The 23050-nt window shown below is 49.8% G+C and overlaps 1 protein-coding gene across 1 annotated transcript in view; it reads left to right on the plus strand.

Moving 5' to 3' along the window:
* LOC132475223 (mediator of RNA polymerase II transcription subunit 13-like) overlaps nucleotides 1-23050 on the plus strand; it is a 28685-nt gene that overhangs the window by 3125 nt on the left and 2510 nt on the right. The window contains exons 4-27 of the mRNA XM_060076229.1: nucleotides 2265-2410; nucleotides 4319-4516; nucleotides 4918-5112; nucleotides 5420-5579; nucleotides 5981-6088; nucleotides 6191-6901; nucleotides 7288-7504; nucleotides 7949-7979; nucleotides 8464-8579; nucleotides 9225-9312; nucleotides 9420-9628; nucleotides 10202-10401; nucleotides 10743-11623; nucleotides 12217-12384; nucleotides 14213-14436; nucleotides 15634-15829; nucleotides 16194-16608; nucleotides 16710-16926; nucleotides 17559-17750; nucleotides 19132-19355; nucleotides 20014-20156; nucleotides 20537-20695; nucleotides 21246-21425; nucleotides 22389-22534. Of these exons, the coding sequence (XP_059932212.1) occupies nucleotides 2265-2410; nucleotides 4319-4516; nucleotides 4918-5112; nucleotides 5420-5579; nucleotides 5981-6088; nucleotides 6191-6901; nucleotides 7288-7504; nucleotides 7949-7979; nucleotides 8464-8579; nucleotides 9225-9312; nucleotides 9420-9628; nucleotides 10202-10401; nucleotides 10743-11623; nucleotides 12217-12384; nucleotides 14213-14436; nucleotides 15634-15829; nucleotides 16194-16608; nucleotides 16710-16926; nucleotides 17559-17750; nucleotides 19132-19355; nucleotides 20014-20156; nucleotides 20537-20695; nucleotides 21246-21425; nucleotides 22389-22534 (5524 nt within the window). The remainder of the gene's footprint in view (nucleotides 1-2264; nucleotides 2411-4318; nucleotides 4517-4917; nucleotides 5113-5419; nucleotides 5580-5980; nucleotides 6089-6190; nucleotides 6902-7287; nucleotides 7505-7948; nucleotides 7980-8463; nucleotides 8580-9224; nucleotides 9313-9419; nucleotides 9629-10201; nucleotides 10402-10742; nucleotides 11624-12216; nucleotides 12385-14212; nucleotides 14437-15633; nucleotides 15830-16193; nucleotides 16609-16709; nucleotides 16927-17558; nucleotides 17751-19131; nucleotides 19356-20013; nucleotides 20157-20536; nucleotides 20696-21245; nucleotides 21426-22388; nucleotides 22535-23050) is intronic.

Below are 23050 nucleotides of genomic sequence, written 5' to 3' on the forward strand. Positions count from 1 at the left end.
GGAACGGCAGGAAAGCCGGCAGACCTGAAACTGTTGCAATAGTTTCTTCTGTGCTGTGCCCCGGTCTTTTATTTGCATTATTAGTCAAAACTTTCTTGGACCCTCTCAGTTTTGTTTTTCACGATCAGTCAGATTGTGTGAAAAAGCTATGTCAGGATCTACATCGGCAGCTACAACTTGAGACAATCGCATCCAGGGTTTTTCCCAATCAAATTTTATACCCCATACATTACATTTAGATCTAGTTTGGGAAGATCTATGCATTTTCCTAGCTCATTATTGGAATGAACTACATTTCTGTGGGAAAACGCTGTGAGTCAGTCGGGCTGTATTGCATCGTGGTGACTCCTGGCCTGGGATGATTGAGAATCTGGACTTTCTAGATGGTTCTGTTCACAGCGCTCCTGAGTCACTTGGTTCCTGGAATGTGTGGGCTTGTAGGCTTCTTCTCCAGACAGGAGAATGTCAGGAATTGAGCAATTGCCACTATATCTAGAGAACTCATTATGTAATACAACAAATGTCTGTGCACGATTGTGCAGTGTACGGCGTTAAGGATTTATGCTGTTCTAACGAAATGAGTAAAACGTTGCATCAGAGCCGCCTGGTGATTCATCAATCAGAACAGTCTTTATTTAAGAAAATAGTATCACGTCTTGGAAGTAGGCTATTTCCGTTGATGTATAGTCTACATAAACAGCAGGCCACCACTAGCCTATGAATCATGGAAACGGTATGCTTAGCGTTGTCAGTTTACTGAAAGGGAAATTTTATAGACTCCTTTTTTTTTTTCTCCCCCTTTCCCTTACATGTTCTGCATGAGGCAAGTTTGGCTTTTGTCTTGAACACAACATGAAAAGTAAAGGGAATGTTCAACTTTTTGGCTATCTTCTTATCGTTGTTATTTCATGGATAAACGAAGTAAGCCCAACACTTTCATTTATACAGAAAAACTAGCCAAAATTGCTGTGTGAACGTGTTCTCGCACCCCCCCACCCCCCCCTTTTTATAAACCCTGCAACAGGCTAAGGCACAAATGGCATGTTTTGTCACTTAAGCATGTTGCGATCAAATTGGTTTCCCCCTAACATGCTCTTAATGCTAGTAACCTTTTTGGCTAGGATCTATCAGGCACTGTCACAGAAGTCAGATATGATCTCTTCAGTGTTCCTTCTTTTGAGGAAACACTCGCGGTTACTGTTTTGAAGTATTGTTATGGAGGAATAATCTCACAGCAGTTTGAACAGGGCCGCGGGCCGGTCTGATTACATAAATCATTAATCTCAAGGCATATCCGTTTTGATCCTGATCTGTCTTGGTGTAGTGGCTCGCTGTGTTGCTGCACAGCATTATGGGGTTGGTGATTGAGTGACTTGTTCGCCGGTGTCACACTGTTTATGGGCTTTGAAGTGTTTTGGGTTGGGTGTGACTCTCTCTCTCTCTCGCGTAAGCGGGGCAGTCTTTGGAAACGGCTGAGTCTGCAGTGTGGTTTTACGGCAACCATGTCAACAAGAACTATTTTAGTGCGTTTACCCGGCCCTTCCAGAACTCCGCGCAGAATAAAGATGGATGGCCGTTGTAACGACTCCTATAAAAAAAAAGAAACTCCTGTTATTTATAACTTGCATGTTTAGCATTAAGGATTGTGAAGGGGCCGGCGCAAGGGGGACTGGCTCTCCCCCCAAACTGTCTTGATTAGAGGTGTGAAAAGTGCCGGCGGTGTAGGCAGTCATTGTGCCACGCCCACTTCTCACCACGCAGGGAAGGGGGGTGCCCTTTAATGACATGAAGCAAAGTGAGCAGCCAAATATGCCAGGAATTGGGCCTCTCGCATCCTCTTTCTCTTGGCCTCTGCGCAGTCCCCACGCCTCCCCGGCTCCTCCCCCCCCGCCCGCCCTCTGAGTCACCCCTTCACAATGGGCCTTCTCTGCACGCGACAGTGCACTGATAACTCCAAACATCAAAACAGCCTACTCGGCTTACACAAGCACACCGGGTGTGTTGTTGACACCTGGGCCGGCCGGCTACTGGCTACTTGTATCAGGCTGTCTGAGGGGGGGGGGGGGGGGGGAGGAGGTAGTCTGTTGTTGTTGTTGTTGTTGTTGTTGTTGTTCTGCTATTTGGTAATCACGTGCTTGCTCATTCATTTATTTATATGTATTTATTGATTGTCATATAATTTGAATATTGCCTGCCTCGCATTGACACCTGCTGCCTCTCCTCTCCCCCCCCCCCCCCCCCCCCCATCATTGATGGGTCCACAGCGAGCACCTGTCATGTGCCTTCACCTTCTTCGTGCACGGCGACAGCAACGTGTGCACGAGCGTGGAGATCGCCCAGCACCAGCCCGTGCAGCGGCTCAGCGAGGAGCACCTTGGCCTGGTCCAGCAGAGCTCCAGCCCGCTGCAAGGTAACGCCAGCCCCCCCCCCCCCACCCCTGGCACCGACCCCACACAGGCCGCTACCGCTCAGGCCTTCCGACCAAAGGCCGGTTTATAGTCCTCGGGTAAAGTGCTGTACGTAGACACGGAGAGCCCCCTCCGTAGCCGGAGAGCCTGTCGGAGACCCTCTCCGTAGCTTACGCGCATCCAATGTTTTTTAACTATCCGTCAACGCAACGGAGACGGCAAGGGCTGTGATTGGTCCTCTAACAAAATCATTTCCGGAATCACTTCTCCGGTTTGACTTTGCACCTTATTTATTTTGTACATTGTTTACTTTGCACATTAAGGACCAATGAAACACCAAATAGGATTTGTAAAGCTTTGGCAGTTTATTTACAAAACTATTTACATGGTTTGTAGTCACCATATAAGATCGATCGGGCGGCGGATTGCATTGCATGTCCGACAACCCGACGGAGAACTACGAATGCTTGAGGGGTCTCCCGAGTTACGGAGTCTGATTACGGAGTTGGAGTGGTATACTTGCACTGTAACCCTCTGAGGCCTTCCCTCGGGGCGCTGTTTATTGTGTAGTACCATGAGTATAGTCGTATACGTATAGAAAGGATTTCCCATGATCTGTAAAGACCTTCAAATTAAAAGCCTCAAACGAAGAAGGTTTAGAGAAAGTGCTGCTTAAGGCACCTGCATGTTAGGGTTATGGACACCTGTGGATTGTTTAAACATTTCGGCTGACATACCAAATCCCCCCTCCCTTTGTGACTGCATTGTATAGTGTTTGTGTATGCATGGAATCGCTCAGAGATGTCTTCAAAGGAAATTCATGTTTGCTTATGTAATGATAAGTTCCGAAACGTGTTATGTAGGAGAATACCGGTGACCTTAAAACCTGGTTGTTATGAAGTGCGTGTCATTACCCTGAACTGACACCACTGTGTCTGAAGAGAATCTCACGTCGGCCAGCCGAATATTTGATTTAATATCGGAGCATGATCATGGGAAAGTCCAGGCAGCAAAGTTACCAAGGATGCATTCAGTGAGACAATTGGTGAACAAGATTCTTACAGGGAAATGTTTGCATTGTCGGTTGTGAATGCAAAGGTAACAAAGGTGTGGGGGAGTGACCATCGTGGAGAGTTTAGGATTGGTGGGAGAGTCCAAGTTAAACTGAAAAACACTATGGTGGAAGTGGGCAGTTTGCAAGTCTGCAAGCAAGGCTGCAACACTGTTAAAGGAATCGACAACAAAGAAGTCAGTCGATTGGCATGGCCTGAGTATCAGACTTTGTGAATGCAATGCAAATGCCAACTATCTGAATAGCTCTGTCAGAAAGAGGAAGGGAGGGTATCTCTAGGTACAGGGAGAATACAATTCCTTTTAATGCGAGTAGTTATTATTTAAAAAAAGGTTAATATATTTGTATATTATGGTTATGATTAGGGCTGCTCGATGATGAGAAAAATCATAATCCTGATAATCTTGGTAAATATTGAAATGACGATTATTCAAACGATTATTTTTGAGTTTGAAAACATTTTTTGTTGAACATATTTATTCTGCATGTCACTCCCCAAAAAAACTTTGAAACTGAGTACGCCTTAAATAAATACACAAAATGGTCAAAATTAAAAAAAAATCCAATCTAAAATAATATACAGATATGTATCCAGCTGTTCTGCCCTTTCTATATAATAAAAAAAAGAAAAATAATCGAAAAACTATATTATGGTAATTTTGCCATCGTTTGACGCTAAAATCGAAATCGCAATCAAAATTCAATTAGTCAACCACCCCCTAGTTATGATTGATATTTCCAGGACGGTGTGCTTCGCTGTCCGTTGTCTTTATCCATAACGACACCTTTGCTGTAGCCACGCCACCACACACTCAAGTCTCCCTCCCCTCCCCCCCAGTCATCCTGAGCCCCTACGGCCTCAACGGAACCCTCACGGGCCAGGCGTTCAAGATGTCGGACCACCCCACCCAGAAGCTCATCGAGGAGTGGCGGCAGTTCTACCCCATCAGCCCCACCCCCAAGGAGGTCCCGGAGGACAAGATGGACGACGGCGATTGGGAGGACGACTCGCTGGCGGCTGTCGAAGTCCTCGTTGGTACGGTGACATCGCTCGAATTTTCAGTCTTTTTTTGTTTTCTTTTTTTTCGGGGGTGTTTTTTGTTTTGTCGTTGTAGTGGTTACTTCATGTCTATCTTAGTATTTGCTACTTATCTTTCTTAGTATTTGCTACTTTTCCACAAAATAATTAATAACTATTGCTTTTTGGGTCTTATGTTATTTTCCTCAGGGTAATTTTTGTTTTATTGTAAATGCAGTGAATCTCGTCGGAGGGAAAATCACGGACATGGATGTTTTATTTTTTTGCTTTCATTATTTCTTAGAATTTGCTACTTTTCGACCAAATATTCCTTAATGACTGTCCTTCCTGCGCTGACACCCTGAGGAGCACAGTACATCTTGTGTGGTGACCGTTACTTTGTCCCCGCTCCCTTGCAGCCGGCGTGAGGATGGTGTACCCCGCCTGCCTCGTGCTCTTCCCCCTGTCGGACGTCCCGGCCGCGGCCCCCCAGGGCGCGGGCCACCCGTCGGGGAGCCTGTGTGGGGGGCAGCAGGGCCAGTCCTCGCACCGGGACCCCGCCATGTCCTCCGTCACCCTCACGCCCCCCACGTCTCCCGAGGAAGCTCAGACCGGTGAGACCAGACGGTCCTCATTACCCTCCCAAGATAATTGGATCTCCGTTTATTCTATTAATTAATAGCTATTCTGATTTGTTAATAGAATGCTGTAGATGGATTTAAATCACACCAAACAAACTATTAAACAAAGTGTTGGATCTTGGCTTAAAAACCCAAGGAACATGACAACGTTTGCCCCACATTCCCCATCTGGCATAAATAAATGACATCTTCTAAACCGTAACGTGATTTTGGTTTTGAATCGCCATGGAAACCTCCCCTCATCCGTGTCCACGCGTGCCCCCTCCCCCCTGTCCCGCAGACTGCCAGCCCGCCCAGCGGTGGCTGAAGCTGGCCTCCGCGACGGACGGCTTCAGCTCCAGCAGAGGGGGCCCCCACGGGGGCAAGGTCCCCAGCAGGCTGGCCTGCCAGGTGGTGGAGACGGTGTGGCAGGAGTACAACATCAACCGCGCCGACAACAAGTAGGTCCCCCACCGGCCATCAAACCCCCCCCCCCCCCCAAGGGGGTCCTCTGACTCGTACATCTGGCACTGTGTGACTCTGTAGTACATTTACATTTAGGGCATTTAGCAGACGCATTTACCAAAGTCATTCACAATAAGTACTTTGTCAGAAGAAAGCGAAACAATGTATCGCTGTTGGTCCTGTAAGGGTGTTCAAAGAACCAAGGGCCAAACACTAACAATCGCTAGGTTAACCCATTCCCTGTGCAAAGCAAAGATAGCTAGGATAAGAGGCTACACAATGCTAAGTACTATTTGCAAAGTGCAAGGAGTGTGTATGGGGGAGAGGCTATGCAGAGTCTAGCTGAACTCTCGTACAAGTTCATGTTTTTAACTTTTGATGTTTCCCCTTTTTCAAGGAGGAAGTTTTCCGCCCTGACCAACGGAACCTGTGAGAGCAAAACGGATAGAACTGACCTTTGGGATTTTTTGGAGCCCTCTCACCGGGCCCACTGCAATTGCACAAGGTACTCCAACCACGACCAACCGAACCGAAACCCTGATATGACGTGTGGTACCACATGATGGGATGTTCTGAACGTGTCGTCTAACGCGCGCTTCCCTTTCAGGCACAAGAACCAGAAGCAACGAACCAGCAGCACCTCAACGCACCCCCCGGCCTCGGGACCGCTCCCCACCCCGCCCCCCAAGCACAAGCTGGGGGAGAAGCTGGAGAAGGGCGACAAGCAGCCCAAGAGGCCCCAGACGCCCTTCCACCACCGCAGCACCGCCGCCGAGGAGCAGTACCCCGAGCCCCAGGTGCAGCGCTTCTGCCCGCGAGGAGCCCCCGAGGAGGGCTACCCCAGCCTGCACCACGTGGACACGGCGCCCTCCTCCAAGGCGCCGACGCTGCACCCCCACGGCCCGCCCTCCGACCTGGCCGGCTCCCCCCAGCCCCCGCCCCTCAGCCCCCACCCCTGCGTGCACGCGGAGGGCGAGCCGCCGGCCATGAAGAGCTCGTCCACGCCCATCCACCAGCCTTTCTACCCGCCCTCGGTGGAGCCCTGCATGCTGCCCCAGAAGGGCCCCCACGCCGAGGAGCCCCACCTGGGCGCCATGGCCCGGTCCTTCCCCCCGGCCTACGCCGAGTCCCTGGAGCCCGTCGTGTTCGTGGGCTCGGCCGTCAACCCCAACGAGGACTCGACCCACAACCCCTGGAAGTACTTCAACCTGCCCAGGAAGAGGGACTCGGACTTCCTGCCGCCGCCGCTGCCCGTGGACAAGATCAGGGACTCGGGGGACTCAGGGGCCGGGCTGGACGCCATCGTGTCCGTGACCGAGTGAGTATTCCCCATAGCGGTTCCTGAAATTGCTCATCGTCCGATACAGAGTATATAAACCAACGCAGAATGTAGTATTGTAACTACTAATATCACTTGTTCTTATTGAAGTGTTCTCTCTTGATTGTCCGTTAACGAACGCACAACACCACACGTGTTTTGATGTTCTTTGCCTACGTATTAAAGGAGCTTTGTCATGTGATGCTATTACATCGCCGCATAGACTTACTCAATGCCGCCTTTTAGGCGATATCGGCCTTTTTAGGCAGTATCTGAGGCATTTCCGATAACTGATAACGGTAAAACGCCACGCCTCGAGTCAGGGAGAGAAGCGGACATCCCACCGGACTCTCACCCGGGCCCTTGTCTCCCCCCCCCCCCCTCAGGCTGATGGCGGGGACCAGTCAGACGCTGAAGGTGTCCGCCGAGCTGCTGAAGACGTACGCCCAGCGGAGGAACAACCACCTGGTGTCGCTGAGCCGCGACGGCGACCACGGCGAGCTGGACCCCTACGCCTTCGTGGACGGAGACGGAGACGAGGACTTCAGCTTCGGCGAGAAGAAGGACAAGGCGGGAGAGAGGGACGCCAACAAGAAGCAAAACGTGAGCCCCGCCCCCTTTCGGTGCGCTGCGGGAAGTGACCGGCGCCGTCCGTGGCCCAGTTACCCACGCGGCGTTTATTTTTAAACCACCCCCGTCTTTACGTTGAAGGAGTCGTCTCGTGTGATGTATGGCCCCTGGGGCTGGAATGGGCTTGCTGAAGTAGGCAGTCGGTGTCAACAAAACAATGTGTTTTTATTCTTTACACTGAATCCTTTGATACCCAATATGCTTTTACAATGAAGGAGTACGTATAGGGTGTGGTTAAGTATGCGTTTGCTGTGTAAACAGCGTGGGGTTTCTTATGTGTGGCGTATGCATTTCTTGAACAGCTCCGGTGAATTGTTGCGTTTAGAGATTCCTTTGATTGGACGACTTGATTGAAAATTGCAATGTGTGTTTTTCTGTGACTAATCCTCATTTTGAATCTTTATTCGCATGGCACAGGGGGAAGACGACGGTGGATCCTCTGCTGATGGTACGTCATTTCTTTATGTTTCATTTGTATATCTGAAATGTATATTTCCGGTGCTCTGTTTTGATGGGCTCGCATCAGTTGTAAAACACAGCTGACCACGTAACAATTCATTTTTAGTATTAAGTCACCAATCTCCAATTATGCTAGCCTGTGTTGCTTGGAAAAAACACTTCTGCGGTCTTGAGGAACTATCGCTTGGTAGAAGAATAATCATTTTTTTTCAATAAATGTGTTTTCAATTTATGTTGCGGTTTATTTTGGGAAATACTTACTTGGTAGTCATAGTAACAGTTTCACAAAAGAACCACATTTAGATTTAAAAACATCTAAGGGGCATCGTTAGTCGCCAGCTCACTGTTGGTAACTCATTGAGCCAGGGCCTCTCGTGGCTTAACGAGTCCCCTCGACCCAGTGCTTCAGCCTGTTGACGTTTCCCGTGGCGGTAGCCCATGACAACGCTGTCTTCTTCTGTTGTTGCGTGCAGACGGCCAGGGGGCTGCCAAGCCGCCCGCCTCCACCAGCCTGATCCACGAGAACGACCTGGCCGTTTCCTATAGCGACCTGGACAAGATCTTCAACTCGGACGAGGACGACCTCGCGGTCAGTCCGCACTACTCGCTCTCATGTTTTTAAATATTTTTTTATAGATGATGTCGTTAACGTTCATATTTCATCTTTTAATTGTAATAGTAATTAATTGGTTCACCGTATTATTATTTTTTATTTCAATATATTAAATGAGTAAAAAAACAGTTTGACGTTTACGTGTGGCCGTTTGGTCACATGCTACCTGTGGTCACATGCCAACTGCGGTGTTCACGCGCTGCTGTTGTGACAATGACCAAGACCGCCATCGGATAGGAAGTCTCTTCCAAGCCTGTTGGCCGTTTCCCCATTGGACAGAAACCACATCAATCAGCCACTAGACAGGCCCGCCGCCAGCGCGTGAAGAAGACATTAGGCACAAAATGAGGATGTGCGCAAAAAAGCCTGCAGATTTATTTAGCACCAATTGTTCCTTTAAGTTGTGGGGGCAATTGACACAAATAAAACTTTTAACAGGAGTATAGGACGGGTTGAATTTTAATGTGTGCACACACACACTGCAACCCATCATGTACTCCTGTTAATTGTTTTTTTTGTGTCAATTAAAATAATTTGTTCTTGTAGCAGCCCATTATGCAGATAGCCTGTTTAAGTCATTTTTAATGGCCGTTATTCTAATGTACGTTTCCACACACACAGCCCGGGATCAGACGAGCAGTCGCCGGCGGCGAAGACAAGTTCTCCAAGGACGGGAAGCCCAACACTCTGGACCCGCTGTCGTGCATAAGTACGTGGTTTCCATTCATCCATTCCCCTCCCCCTCCCTCCCGCCCCCCTCCTTGACCTCTCCCTCTGGGACTAATCCGATCCATCCCTCCCTCCCCCACCCTCCAGGCTCGGCGGACCTCCACCAGATGTTCCCCACGCCGCCCTCCCTGGAGCAGCACATCATGAGCTACTCCCCCATGAACCACGGGGGCAAGGACTACGGAGGGCTGGAGGGCGCGGCCGGCCTCTCGCTGCTGGACGGGGGGCTGCTCGCCGGCCACTTCAAGGCCGAGGTGGAGGAGGGCTTCTGCAGCCCCCGACCCGCTGAGATCAAGGTGGGTCCACCGTAGGGCTGGGCGATTAATTGAACTTTGATTTCGATTTTAGGGTCAAACGATCAGAAAATTAACATTATCGAGTTTTTCATAAAAAAAAAAGAAAAGTTTTAAGTTTGATAGAAAGGGCAGAACAGTATTTATAAATACAACATGTTTTCAAACTCAAAAATAATAGTTTGAATAATGGTGATTTCAATATTGCCAAAATAATCGTGACTATAATTTTTTGCCATAATCGAGCAGCCCTAGTCCACTGGCAGTGCCGCTGGGCCGTCGTCAAACAGCTCGTTATGAAGCCTTCGATGTTACTTGTTTTATACGTTCCGGTTTGTACTACTGTGATCTGATCTAGGTTAATTAAATATTTAAAGTTTTTAAATAATTTAATGTATGTTTAGTTAAAATTCGAATTTGGAATTGGCACCGGATAAATCATACGGAATGATTTGATTAGATTATGCCCATTTTAGGCTGCTATTTTTGATTGGAAGTAGGGGAAAATAGCCAGCTGAACTGTCAAAGAATTTGACCTAGATTAAAAACGACTAAACCGGCGTGTTCCCCTTCCAGGACTTCTCCTTCGTGTACAAGCCGGAGGCGTGCCCCGCGCTAGTGGGCTGTACCATGTACGCCCCACTGAAGACGCTGCCCAGCCAGTGTCTGATGCCCATCAAACTGCCAGAGGAGTGCCTGTACACGCCAAGCTGGACCCTGGGCAAGATGGAGCTGATACCACCGGTCCAGTCCATGGGCCTGCTCACCAAAGACGGGTACAGAATCGCACTGCGGGCCTCTACAGCCTGGTGGGCCCTGGGAGTTGTAGTTCTAGTTGTAGTTCTAATTGTAGTGGTAGTTGTGGTAGTTCTAGTGGAAGTGGTAGTTTCAGTTCTAGTGGTAGTTTCAGTTGAAGTTGTTGGGGCAGGATGCTGTCATGGCTGTAGGTAAAAAACACTACCTGCTTAATAACATGGATTTAGAGCTACATTTTTCTTGTTCGATACCCCTGGCTATCAACAAATGAGTAAATAATCAAATTGAGTCGACGGTATGCTGGGGTACAATACTCATTGATTGACGACCCCCCCCTGTGTCCCCCCTCCCGTTCCCATAGCAACATCCCCAGTGTGGAGCCCGACTACAGCCAGAGCTACACGCCCCAGACCCACACGCCCTTCATGTCCAACAGCGCCCCGCCCAGCAACAGCGGCGCCGGCATCCTCCCCTCGCCGGCCACGCCCCGCTTCTCCGTCCCCACGCCGCGCACGCCCCGCACGCCGCGCACCCCCCGCGGCCTCAAGTACGACAACTCGGACCTGTACTCGCCGGCGGCCTCCACGCCCTCCACCTGCCGCCCGCTGAGCTCGGTGGAGCCCGCCACGGTGCCCTCCATCCCGGAGGCGCACAGCCTCTACGTCACGCTCATCCTGTCCGAGTCGGTCATGAACCTGTTCCGCGACTGCAACTTCGACAGCTGCTGCGTGTGCGTGTGCAACATGAACATCCGCGGCGCCGACGTGGGCGTGTACCTGAGCGACGACGGCGAGGCGCAGTACCCGTGCACGTGCGGCTTCAGCGCCGTGTCCAACCGGCGCTTCGGCCAGTCGGCCGGGCTGTTCCTGGAGGACGAGCTGGACGTGGTGGGCCGGGGCTCGGACTCGGGCCGCGACACGGAGAAGCGGTACGAGGAGCTGCGCGCCGCCTCCCTCCACCGGGGCGGCAGTCTGAAGGAGAAGCCCCCAGATGAGCTGGTGCTGCTGCTGCAGGACCAGTGCACCAACCCCTTCGCCCCCGTGGCGGGCGTGGAGCTGCTGCTGCCGCGGCCCCTGGGCGTGCTGGCGCGCCCGTTTGTGCGCGTGGAGGAGCGAGACTGCTACAACGACTGCTACATGGCGCTGGAGCACGGCCGGCAGTTCATGGACAACATGTCGGGAGGGAAGGTGGACGAGGCGCTGGTGAAGAGCACCTGTCTCCACCAGTGGCCGAAACATAAATGTGAGTCCCGTTTACGTTCGGGGCGTTTAGCAGACCCTTTTATCCGAGCCGACTTATAACCGAAGAGAGAACAATATATCGCTGCCCGAACTGTAAGGATGTTCATAGAATCAAGTGCCGAACACTAACAGTCGCTAGGTTAACCCATTCCCCGCGCACAACAAAGATAGCTAGGATAAGATGCTACGCATTGCTAAGTGCTATTTTTTTCAGTGCAAAGACGCACAACATGTAATAAGTGCCAGGACGTACAACATACAATAAGTGTGTACATTAAGTGCCAGGATGTACAACATACAATAAGTGCGTACATCAAGAGCCAGGATGTACAACATACAATAAATGTGTACATCAAGAGCCAGGACGTACAACATACAACAAGTGTGTACAATTAAGTGCCAGAGTGAATGGCAAAATAAATGTTCATTTAAATTTTAAGATGAGTCCACATTTTGGTTCAGCGCTTTGTTTCCGTCCAAGAAACTGCCATCTGTCACCTCCCTTGCCGTCTGCATCGCACCGAGCCCTGGGAAAGCCCCCAGCACACCCTGGTCTCTAACCCGTCTCTCTCTCTACCCCTCCTCCTCCCACAGCAGCGGACATGAGCAAGCTGTTCTCACCGGACGTGCTGCGGGTGATGCTGTCTCTGCAGCCCGTGCTGCAGGACACCATCCAGAAGAAGAGGAGCGTCCGCTCCTGGGGCGTGCAGGGCCCCCTCACCTGGCAGCAGTTCCACAAGATGGCCGGCAGGGGATCCTACGGTAGGCTACGGCTGCTCGATTTATGGCGAAAATCATATTCACGATTATTTTGCTCAATATCGAAATCACGACTATTCAAACGATTAATTTTGAGGATGAAAACGTGCTGTATCTATTCAGCATGCCTCTCCCAAAAAACACTTTGTAACTGAGAATGTTCAAATCTAAAATTATATACAGATATGATTCGAGCTGTTCTCTATTTTCTACAAAACATTCAATGAAAAATAAAAAATAAAAAGTTACAACTCGATTACTTTAGTTTTGTGATAAAATCGCGATCGAAATTAGATTAATCGCCCAGCACTACGGTAGGCCATGGCGCTGGCTGCACCGTGCAGAATCAGTGGTCATCGCGTTAGGAGATGCTATGGAACAGGCCGGTTCTATCTATATAGCTATTCGCTTCACAGCTGTTGAAAAGACGTTTTAAGGGACCACCAAAGACTTGGCTTATCGCAGGGGTACCAACCTTTTTTTGGCCTGTGACCCCATTCTTAGCTCCGTAAAGTTTGCGACCTTTTTAGTCTGCTTCCAGACAAATAGTTTGTACCCCGGTAATATCAATGGCCCGGATCACTATTACAAGCAAAGTGATTAGTCGGAGTTTGTTGGTTACTATAAATCATTATGCAGTCAGTTGAAATACAGGATGCCTATAAATAAAATGGAGCGTCAAATATCGACGGCTTATTTAAGCCACCTCTTTGAGGACACCATGTGAATATCAGGGAACCCCAAGTGGGCTCCCCGCTCGAGGAACCTTGAGTCCTCAGTTCAACTGAGTTCCAGCTGCCACAGGAGGGTCTCAATGAACGTAGCTAGGCGGAAACCCACCGAGTTCAGCTAGGACGTTGGTCCTGCCGTGATAAAGAGCTCTTTATTTCTATCGGATTCTAAAACATTTTTTAGACCATAAACCAAAACAGTAAATGAAAGCTTAAACGACACCTAACACCATGTTGTGTTGCAGCTGTATGAGATGGAAGCTCATGAGACTTCAACCCTTCTGAACCTGTACCGCACCCATATGAGTCGGAAGCCATCCCAGACTTAAATACTTTTGTCTTTTGCTTGAGGCCTGCAGCTGTATGATGCTGAATCACTTTGACACTTTAATCCTGGTGGCATGTGGCTCAGGAGGTAGAGCGGGTTGGCTTGTAACCTGAAGGTTGCTAGTTCGATCCCCGGCTCCTCCTAGCTGAGTGTCGATGTGTCCTTGGGCAAGACGCCTCATACTAACTGCTCCTGACGAGCTGTCGTCTTACATGGCCGTCTCCGCCATTGCTGTGTGAATGTGTGTATGAATGTCAGGGAATACTAAACAGCGCTTTGAGTGGCCACTGGTTAGGAAAAGCTCTGTATGAACAGTAGGGCTGGGCAAAGATTAAAAGTTTTAATCGAGATTAATCGCAGTTTTGGTGAGTTAACTCGTGATTAATCGCACTTTTAAAATTATATTTTAAATCCCCTCCAAAGTTAAAGTTAAAGTTAAATGAGACTATCAAATGGAATGGCACATTATCATTCATACCAAATGCTCTTAATAAGCAAAAAGTAGACCAAGTGATCTTGAGGGAGTTTCATTGACTCACTCAGTGTGGGTTGAATATGAAACTTACGCAACACCACAGGTTTCGGTATTGTAAACAGGCTGTCACTTACTGCAAGTGTAATTGAATGTTCAAAGGAAAAAAAAACAACGTTTGTCAGCTGATATTTATCGCGTTAAAATAAGATTGCGTAGTTAACGCATTAACTTGCACAGCCCTTATAAACAGTCAATTTAACCCTTCTGTCGTCGTCGCCCCCCCCCCCTCCCCCCCAGGCACTGACGAGTCCCCCGAGCCGCTGCCCATCCCCACCTTCCTGGTGGGCTTCGAGGTGGACTTCATGGTGCTGTCGCCGTTCGGCCTGCCTTACTGGGAGAAGCTGCAGCTGGACCCCTTCGGCTCCCAGAGGGACCTGGGCTACGTGGTCATCTGCCCGGACAACGACGCGCTGCTCAGAGGGGCCCGCACCTTCTTCAAGGACCTCACCACCATATACGAGGTGCGCAGCTGTCTGCAGGGCCTAAGCACACTGTCATGTTATTAACACTCGGAGGGTCCATAATGTTCATCTCGGAGAGTTTGAAACACAGTCTATCATGTTATTTTCCAAAGCTTTAGTACATATTCCGTCATGTTATTGTCCAGAGCTTTAGTACATAGTCTGTCATATTATCCTCCATATTAGGGAGGCAAGAACTCCAAAGTATAATTGAATACACGGTCAATTTGAAGTGCGCGTTTTCTTTTATTCAACCCATCAAACGTCTGTATTTGTCCGTGTGCGCCCACAGCTCAGCTGGTCTCTGTGTTTGACCTTTTACTGCTGTAGAGGTAGCATGATACAAGTCTAAACAGTGATTTTAAGGTTGTATCCATTAGACGTTTGAAATGTGAGGCATCCAGCTGAATTGCAGATCCGTTCAGAGCAGGGTTGGTTGATTTCACTTTCAGTTTTGATATCGGGGAATTCTTGACGGTTATTATTGTAAAATGAACCTGCGGGGAATTCCGCCTACACAGGCCAGCTACTGAAAAAGGATCAAAGGGCCAGATAACTGGTTTTACAGCCTCTCCACTACAAAGTGACTGCACAACGCTCAAGGCGTTTGGCTGTTGATATATCCGGCTCAAAGACTTGCAAAAAGACATCAACACTTTGTATATCGATACATCTATATTCAATTACAATTCTGTTGTAATCATTTGATTCTGCTTGACAAGTGCTTGTTTGTTGTGGTATTCTGGTACCCGTAGTCCGTTATGTAATCTTTAGCACATAGACCATAATGTTATTCTCCAGAGATCTTTATCACGTAGACCATGCCAGGCTTCAGGTTACGCGTTAGTGTGCGAACCACCAGTGGATACAACCAATCAGCCTCCTACCAAGAGCTCCGTGATGGACAGTGACTCATACGGTTCATCCAAATACCTGCCACATATTTGATGAATACCTGCCACTAGATTCAGGCTTTGATGAAATACGTGGCAGGTGATTGGATGCACCATTGGTCTATCTAGCTACCAAACCGTTAGCATGAAAAAATTTAGATTTTGTTTTTTTGTTTTACAGCCCCAGATGGGGCTGTAAAAAAACATCTGGATCATCATAGAGACGGATCCTCAGCCCGTAGTTCATAACGCCGTCCTGTACTGAACCGGCTCTCATGAATGTGTTGCTGCTGTTCTTCGCCAGGCGTGCCAGCTGGGGAAGCACCGGCCCATCTGTAAGAGCTACGCCGAGGGCATCGTGAAGGTGGGCGCGGCGGAGGACCGCTGTGCCACGGAGCAGCCGCTCAGCGACTGGTTCCTCAAGATGACCGCCAGGGACGGGAACAACGACGCCTTCAACAAGCTCAAGCTATTCGCCCAAGTGTGCCGCTACGACCTCGGTACAAACGTCCCTCCGTGATCCCGCTGGACTCTGTTTTTGGGGTGTGGCTCAGGGGGGGGGGGTAGAGCGCGCGTTGGTTGGTAAGCGGAAGGTCGCTAGTTCGATCCCCGGCTCCTCCTCGCTGGGTGTCGAGGTGTCCCAGAGCGAGGCAGCTCCCCCTAACTGCTTCGGAACGACAATGCTGGCTGTCTCCTTGCACGGTTGAAAAGCGCCATTGGTGTGTGCATGAATGGGTGGACGTGCGGCGATATTGTAAAGCGCTTTAAGTGGCCACCTGTTAGAAGAGCACTACATAAATGCAGTCCATCTATTTGTTCGTAATTTAGAGTCTGACCGTGTGCCCCCTTCCCCCCTCGCTCCAGCTCCGTACCTGTCGGGGCAGTCGCTGGACGCCTCGCTGCTGTCCCAGCGCAGCCCGGCCCCGCCCGCCTCATCCCACACTCCCAGCAGCTCCTCCAGCAACACCTCAGGTCCCCCGTGCTCCAACACTACCAGCTCCGGCGCCGGTGCTGCTGCCACCCCCACCGCCGCCGCCGCCGCCGCCGCCCTGCCTGCCCAGGTCAACAGCACCCCCGCCCCCTCCGCCTCAGGCCCCCAGACCGTCGGGGGAATGGCCTCCACCAAGCCTAGCGCCTACACCCCCTTCGGGACGTCGACCACGCAGGGAAGCGCCTCTCAGAACGGGCCCCAGCTGACGCCCCAGGGAGCGGCGGGCCCCGGGGAGAACGGCCCCAACGCCAACCAGCCTCAGGTCACCGTCGAACCCCCCAACGAGAGGTAAGGGGGGGGGGTCCTCTTGTATACACCGCCCTCTGTGTGAGAGAGGTTTGATGACCCCCAGGACCGCGCCGTACTAACGCCTCTTCCTCCCCCCCCAGCACATTGGACCGGGACAAGGTGGGCAAGCCCACGGACGGCGAGTCGCACGCCATCTCGTACCCGCCCGCCATCGTGGTGTACATCGTGGACCCCTTCAGCTACGAGGACGCGGACCGCGAGGTCCGCTCCAGCGTCTACACCCTGGGGCTGCTGCGCTGCTACCTGGAGATGCTGCAGTTCCTGCCCCCCAACATCAGGAACGCGCTCTCCGTGCAGGTACAACCTCTCATGAGCGAGACCGCGTCCCAGCGGGGGTCGTCTGATGTTGAGACTAGTGATCGACCGATATATCAGCCGGCCGATATTTGCGTTATTTTTTATTTATTATTTTTCTGCATGATATACAGACTTCAATAAATGTTCCTTTTTTAAATTCAGACTTGTAACTTTTGTAATCATCATTGTGTAATTTTTATGCTGTCATTCGAGGGAGAAAAAGCACTATCGGCTCAAGAAAATCAGTATCGGCGTATCGGTCATCGGCTAAGGCTGAAGAAAAGAAAATCTGTAGCGATATCGGCCCTAAAAAAATCCCTATCGGTCGATCCCTAGTTGAGACAAGCCAGCTTGTTGCTTTGTTATCAGGCTTTGTGGGACTATTATTGTGGAGCTTGCGTGTTGCTATCGTTTCGCTTTCTTAACCATAAAATCCTTATTATTTTATATCAGTGCACCTGATCTTGTGGCGTACCTTTTTCTTATTAAGGGCATTATTAATATATCATGGAATCACTCTCTTTAAAGCATTTCCGATCTATACAATGTAATCCTCGTTTTCATTGTTTGAATCCATGCACTGAATCTCCAACGCCGCTAAAGAACGTCGTTCCCCTCCTCCTCGCTTCCAGATCGTTCCATGCCAGTACCTGCTGCAGCCGGTGCGCAGCGGCCAGCGGCACCTCTACGCCCAGCACCTCAAGTCCCTGGCCTTCTCGGTCTTCACCCAGTGTCGACGCCCACTGCCCGGCTCCACCCACTTCAAGGCCCTGACCGGGTTCGGCCCCGGGCTGGCCATCGACATGGCCCTCAAGAGCCCCGAGGTAAGCCCTCGGGACGTTGCCATGGTGCGCCCGGCCGGCTGTATACTGTACGCCGAGATGTAGGGTCGACTGTTTAGGACCATGGCCTTGTCTCAAACACAGCGTGTTTAGCGGGATAAGCATGGATAAGCAGGCCTATCAATGACCTAACTAACGATTGTTGGTGCTTGGCACTTGTTGCTATGAACATCCTTACTGTACCGACGGCGATGTTTTGTTTTCCTTCTTCTGACAAAATGTACGTATTGTAATTCGCATGAGTCTGCTAAATGCCCATAGAAAGATAAAGATAAAAATACTATTAAACACCTCTTGCTTATAGGAACATAGTAGGTTCGCTGGCTTGAATTAGGGCTGCAACAACGAATCGATAAAATCGATTACTAAAAGCGTTGGCATCGATTCGTTGAGTCGCGCGATTAATACGTCACTGTTAGGCGTGGCACGGTTTACAGCCAGCCGCCGACGGGTTGGGTTCATGGTTCATGCACGCCCACAGCGAGCTTTAGTGTGAGCGACCACAGCTTGCATTTTGGTCATATCTTAACTCTGGACTGTTGGCCGATATAAAAGTGTTGTACCTTCACTGTCTTTGGGTTAAAACTCCTTCAACTCAGTATCCGTCTAGTCTAACCAAAAACTGTCAGCTGCTGCTGCTGCAGACGGTGTGCAGACGGGATAGCAGTCGGCACCGCGTGCATCAACAGTCATTCAAAGCAGCGGTAGTGATCACACAACCTGATGGTGTAGAAAGTCCCGTCAGATAAAAAAAGTAATCCAGTTTTCAAATCCATGTTAAAATAAGCAGGATATAGAGCTAGTTAGCTTAAAGAAAAGTAGCAAACAATGTCAAATGTTGATGTGTTCAGGTCAGCTCACTAATATGATTGATGTGTTCGAATGCAAAACAAAAAAAATGAAATTTGAGATTTTGGCGAAAACTTGTTTTCCCAGCAATATAAAATAGATAGTAAAGATGGAATTATGACCAGTTTAACGTTCTATCTTGAGCTATGATCATCTAATCAATTAAAGCAATAATACAAGTTCTATTTCAACAAAATAATAGAAAAGTATCAATAGTGGTATCAATAAAGACTTGGATCGTTAAGGAGTCTAGAAAATGGTATCAATATCAAGAAAAATTAACGATCTCCTGTCATCTGAGAGAAATGAAGATGATTTAATTTCTTTTTCTTTTTTATCCGATTCATCGAAAAAAAAATAATCAACCGATTAATCGATCATTAAAATAATCGTTAGTTGCAGCGCTAGTTTGAATAACCAAATAAGAAACACTTATCAGCTCATCGCCAAAGCCATCCGTACTCCTATAACGATGACCTCTGACCCTCTCCTTCCTCCCTCTTCCTCGGCCCAGCGGCCGGAGTGCGTGCGTCTGTACACGCCGCCCTTCATCCTGGCGCCCATCAAGGACAAGCAGACGGAGCTGGGCGAGACGTTCGGCGAGGCGTCGCAGAAGTACAACGTGCTGTTCGTGGGCTACTGCCTGTCCCACGACCAGCGCTGGCTGCTGGCCTCCTGCACCGACCAGCACGGGGAGCTGCTGGAGACCTGCATTATCAGCATCGACGTGCCCAACAGGTACGCCCCGGCCCCCGCGGTCGGACACGCCCGGCCCCCGCGGTCGGACACGCCCGGCCCCCGCGGTCGGACACGCCCCGGCCCCCGCGGTCGGACACGCCCGGCCCCCGCGGTCGGACACGCCCCGGCCCCCGCGGTCGGACACGCCCGGCCCCCGGGTCTCTGTTGGGTGTGGGGATCACAGGGGACCTTAGGACACTATAGCATACACGATACAAAAACTAGACCAAGTCGTCTTGAGGGGGTTTTATTGACTCACTCGGTGTGGGTTGAACTTGAATATGAAACTTCAACCCACAATATGAAACGTAACACCACAGATTTGGGAATTGTAAACAGGCTGTCACTTACTGCAAGTGTAATTGAATGCAAAGAAAGTTGAACTAAAAACTAAAATCAAATCATAGTAAAAAAATATTTAAAAAAAGAGACGGCGTCAATTTGTATTAATCGCGTTAAAATAAGATTGTGTAATTAACGCGTTAACTTGCCCAGCCCTAATATCAACGTATCGATACTTTGTCCCACCCCTAGTCTCAGACACGCGAGAGCTTGAGTTCTGTAGCCAGTTGGTCAAGGACACGCATCCGCAGCCACCCGTCTACGGTCTTGTGTTTAAGGGGGGGTCGGTTCTAAGTGTTTTGCTTGTTTGGCGCAGGGCTCGGAGGAAAAAGGGCTCTGCCCGCCGGGTGGGCTTGCAGAAGCTGTGGGACTGGTGTCTGGACCTGGTGCAGGTGACATCGCTGCCCTGGAGGGTCGTGATCGGACGGCTGGGCCGCATGGGCCATGGAGAGCTGAGAGGTAATGTAGTATTATTTTTTTTTTTTTTTGGGGGGATTTTAAAATTGTATTTCAAATGTGCAAGAAACATGTCATTAAATGACCGAAACAAAAACAAGGCTCTATTTTTCCATTTTTTTTCTTAACACATTTGGAAAAGGAGTGGGAAGAAGTATACCCCTGTTTAATCCCACCCCCTTTCATTAAATCGCACAATAATTATAAACCACTACCTGTTCCCTTTAGCTTGCCATTGATAACGTTATGGAACATATGCCGTTTAAAGCTATGATAGGATCAGGTGACGCACGTGTCCCCCCCCCCCCCCCCCGTTGACTTGACCTCAGCGTTGTGCGCCCGCTGTCTCGCTAACGCGCGTGATGTCACTTCCTGTGCGGCAGACTGGAGCATTCTGCTAAGCAGGAGGAACCTGCAGTCGCTCAGCAAGCGCCTGAAGGAGACCTGCAAGATGTGCGGCATCTCGGCCGCCGACACTCCCAGCATCCTCAGCGCCTGTCTGGTCGCCATGGAGCCGCAGGGGTCCTTCGTCATCATGCCAGGTAAACGCCGGCGGAGGGCTGCCGCAAAAGACTCAAGACTCACTTGTTCAGAGTTCACCTGGACTCTGCAGAGCCTCCCTCCTTACTCCCTCACCCCCACCCCTCTTACGCACTTATTGTGTGTTGTACGTCCAGGCACTTGATGTACACTTTTATTGTATGCTGTACGTCCTGGAACTTGATGTGCACACTTATAATATGATGTACATACTGGCACTTAATGTGCGCACTTATCTTGCACTTAAAAACAGTACTCGTCATCGTGTCGCACCTTATCCTAGCTATCTTTGGTGTGAACCCAGCGATTGTAAGTGCTTGGCCCTTGGTTCTATGACCATCCTTACTGTACTGACAGCGGTATATTTAACTCTTTATAACTCTTTCTTCTGACAAAGGTACATATTTGTAAGTCGCTGTGGATGAAAGCCTCTGCTAAACACCCTCAATGTAAACGTAAAGCAGCAGCAGCAACGCTGTGCGAAACGCCGTCCATGTGGCCAGGTGGTGGAGACGCCCGTCTAACCCAGCGCCCTTCTCCTCTCGGCCTCAGACTCGGTGTCGACGGGCTCGGTGTTCGGCCGCAGCACCACGCTCAACATGCAGACGTCGCAGCTGAGCACGCCGCAGGACACGTCGTGCACGCACATCCTGGTGTTCCCCACGTCGGCCATGGTGCAGGTGAACACCAACACCACGGAGCCAGACCTCACCTTCAACCCCATCAACGCAGGTGAGTAGGGGGGGGGGGGGGGGGGGGGGGGCTTGGTGTTGACCCCGACGGTTGGCTAGACAGGGTCAGGGGGTTAGGGTCTGAGGATGAGATGAGGGGCGGCATGGGGCACAGGGGGTAGAGCGGGTCGGCAGGGAACCGGAAAGTCGCTAGTTCGATCCCCGGCTCCTGTGTCGAGATGTCCCCGAGTGAGACGCCTAACCCTGACTGCTCCCGACGAGCTGGCTGTCGCCTTGCATGGTTGGCACCGCCGTCATTGTGTAAATGGAAAAAAAGTGTAAAAGTTAGTCAATATTTTAAAGTGGTTTGAGTGGCCACTGGTTAGAAAAGCGCTGTATAAATACAATCCATTTTATGATGATGGACAATAGAGCACTGGTCTTTGTTAATGCTTGTTTCAAGATTTAACGAAACCAGTTGGAACAAAGGTTTAATGAGAGACTGCGTTATGTATTGTTTTAATGAACAAAAATGTCCACTCTATGACGCAGTGTTTCCCAAACTTTTACTTATTTTTTAAATTATAAACCATTGCGACCCAATATAAAAAAAATAGTACAGTACTATCAAAAACATGCTTGTTTTAAGTTTTTTTTTTATATGCTCATGTCGAACAGTTAGGAGTGTGTTTATGGGCACCTATCGTTAACAATCAGTCAATCAATCAATTCGTTATAAGATAAAACTTTATTAATCCCCCAGGGGAGAAATGTGGGTGTTTCAGCAGCAAGAAGTAAGACAGTCAAAACTGAAACGGTAGTGATGGATGCCAAAACGGTGCCAAAGTATTTCTGTAAAAGAAAAAGAATCATATACATTTATTTTGCGACCCAATTCAAATCTCCCACGCCGAAATGTGGGTCGCGACCCAGTCTTTGGTAAGACTGCTATGACGGAAATGGAGATTAGATTCGGCCGTGAGAAACCCAAGTGTCTAAAGGCAAACCGTTCTTTCCATTCCAGATGGCTCAGAAGGGATGGGCTTCTTCGACCTGTTCGACCACGACATGGTGGACCCCGAGCTCATCAACATCCTGCCTACCTCGCCCACCACCTCCCCGGTACACTCCCCTGGATCACACTACCACCAGGGAGGAGACGGCAGCAAGGTCAGTCCCATCCCCCGTCCCGCGCTCCCACTCCCACCCGTCGCACCCTCACCCCCTCCGGTCGCACCCTCACCCTCCGGGTCCACTCACACCTGTCCCCCCCGCGGCCCCCCTGGCCTGGAGGGCTGTAGCTCACCCAGCTTTGTGGCAAATACCTCTACCGATTCAAAACGGACCTCAATGCAGTTTGTGAGAGAAAGAATATTTGAAATTGAAAGCATACCATCCCGGTAGTTGATGGTAAATCAACTACTGAAACCAGACTCTTTCCTATTTATTTTACCTCGCCTCTTGGTCTGAATTTCCTCTTTGTGTGTGTGTGTGTGTGTGTGTGTGTGTGTGTGTGTGTGTGTGTGTGTGTGAACAAAACCCTTCTAACTTCAGTGTAAGCGACTCACAGAAGTGTTGTATCATACCACTTCCTGCCACCACAACTAGGGCTGGACGATCCGATATGCAATTCGCAAAGGCTGCATTCAAAAATAATATTATTATTTCTTATTAAGTTTTTCCTTT

This window comes from Gadus macrocephalus, chromosome 16, assembly GCF_031168955.1.
Source record: "Gadus macrocephalus chromosome 16, ASM3116895v1".
Classification (NCBI taxonomy): domain Eukaryota; kingdom Metazoa; phylum Chordata; class Actinopteri; order Gadiformes; family Gadidae; genus Gadus; species Gadus macrocephalus.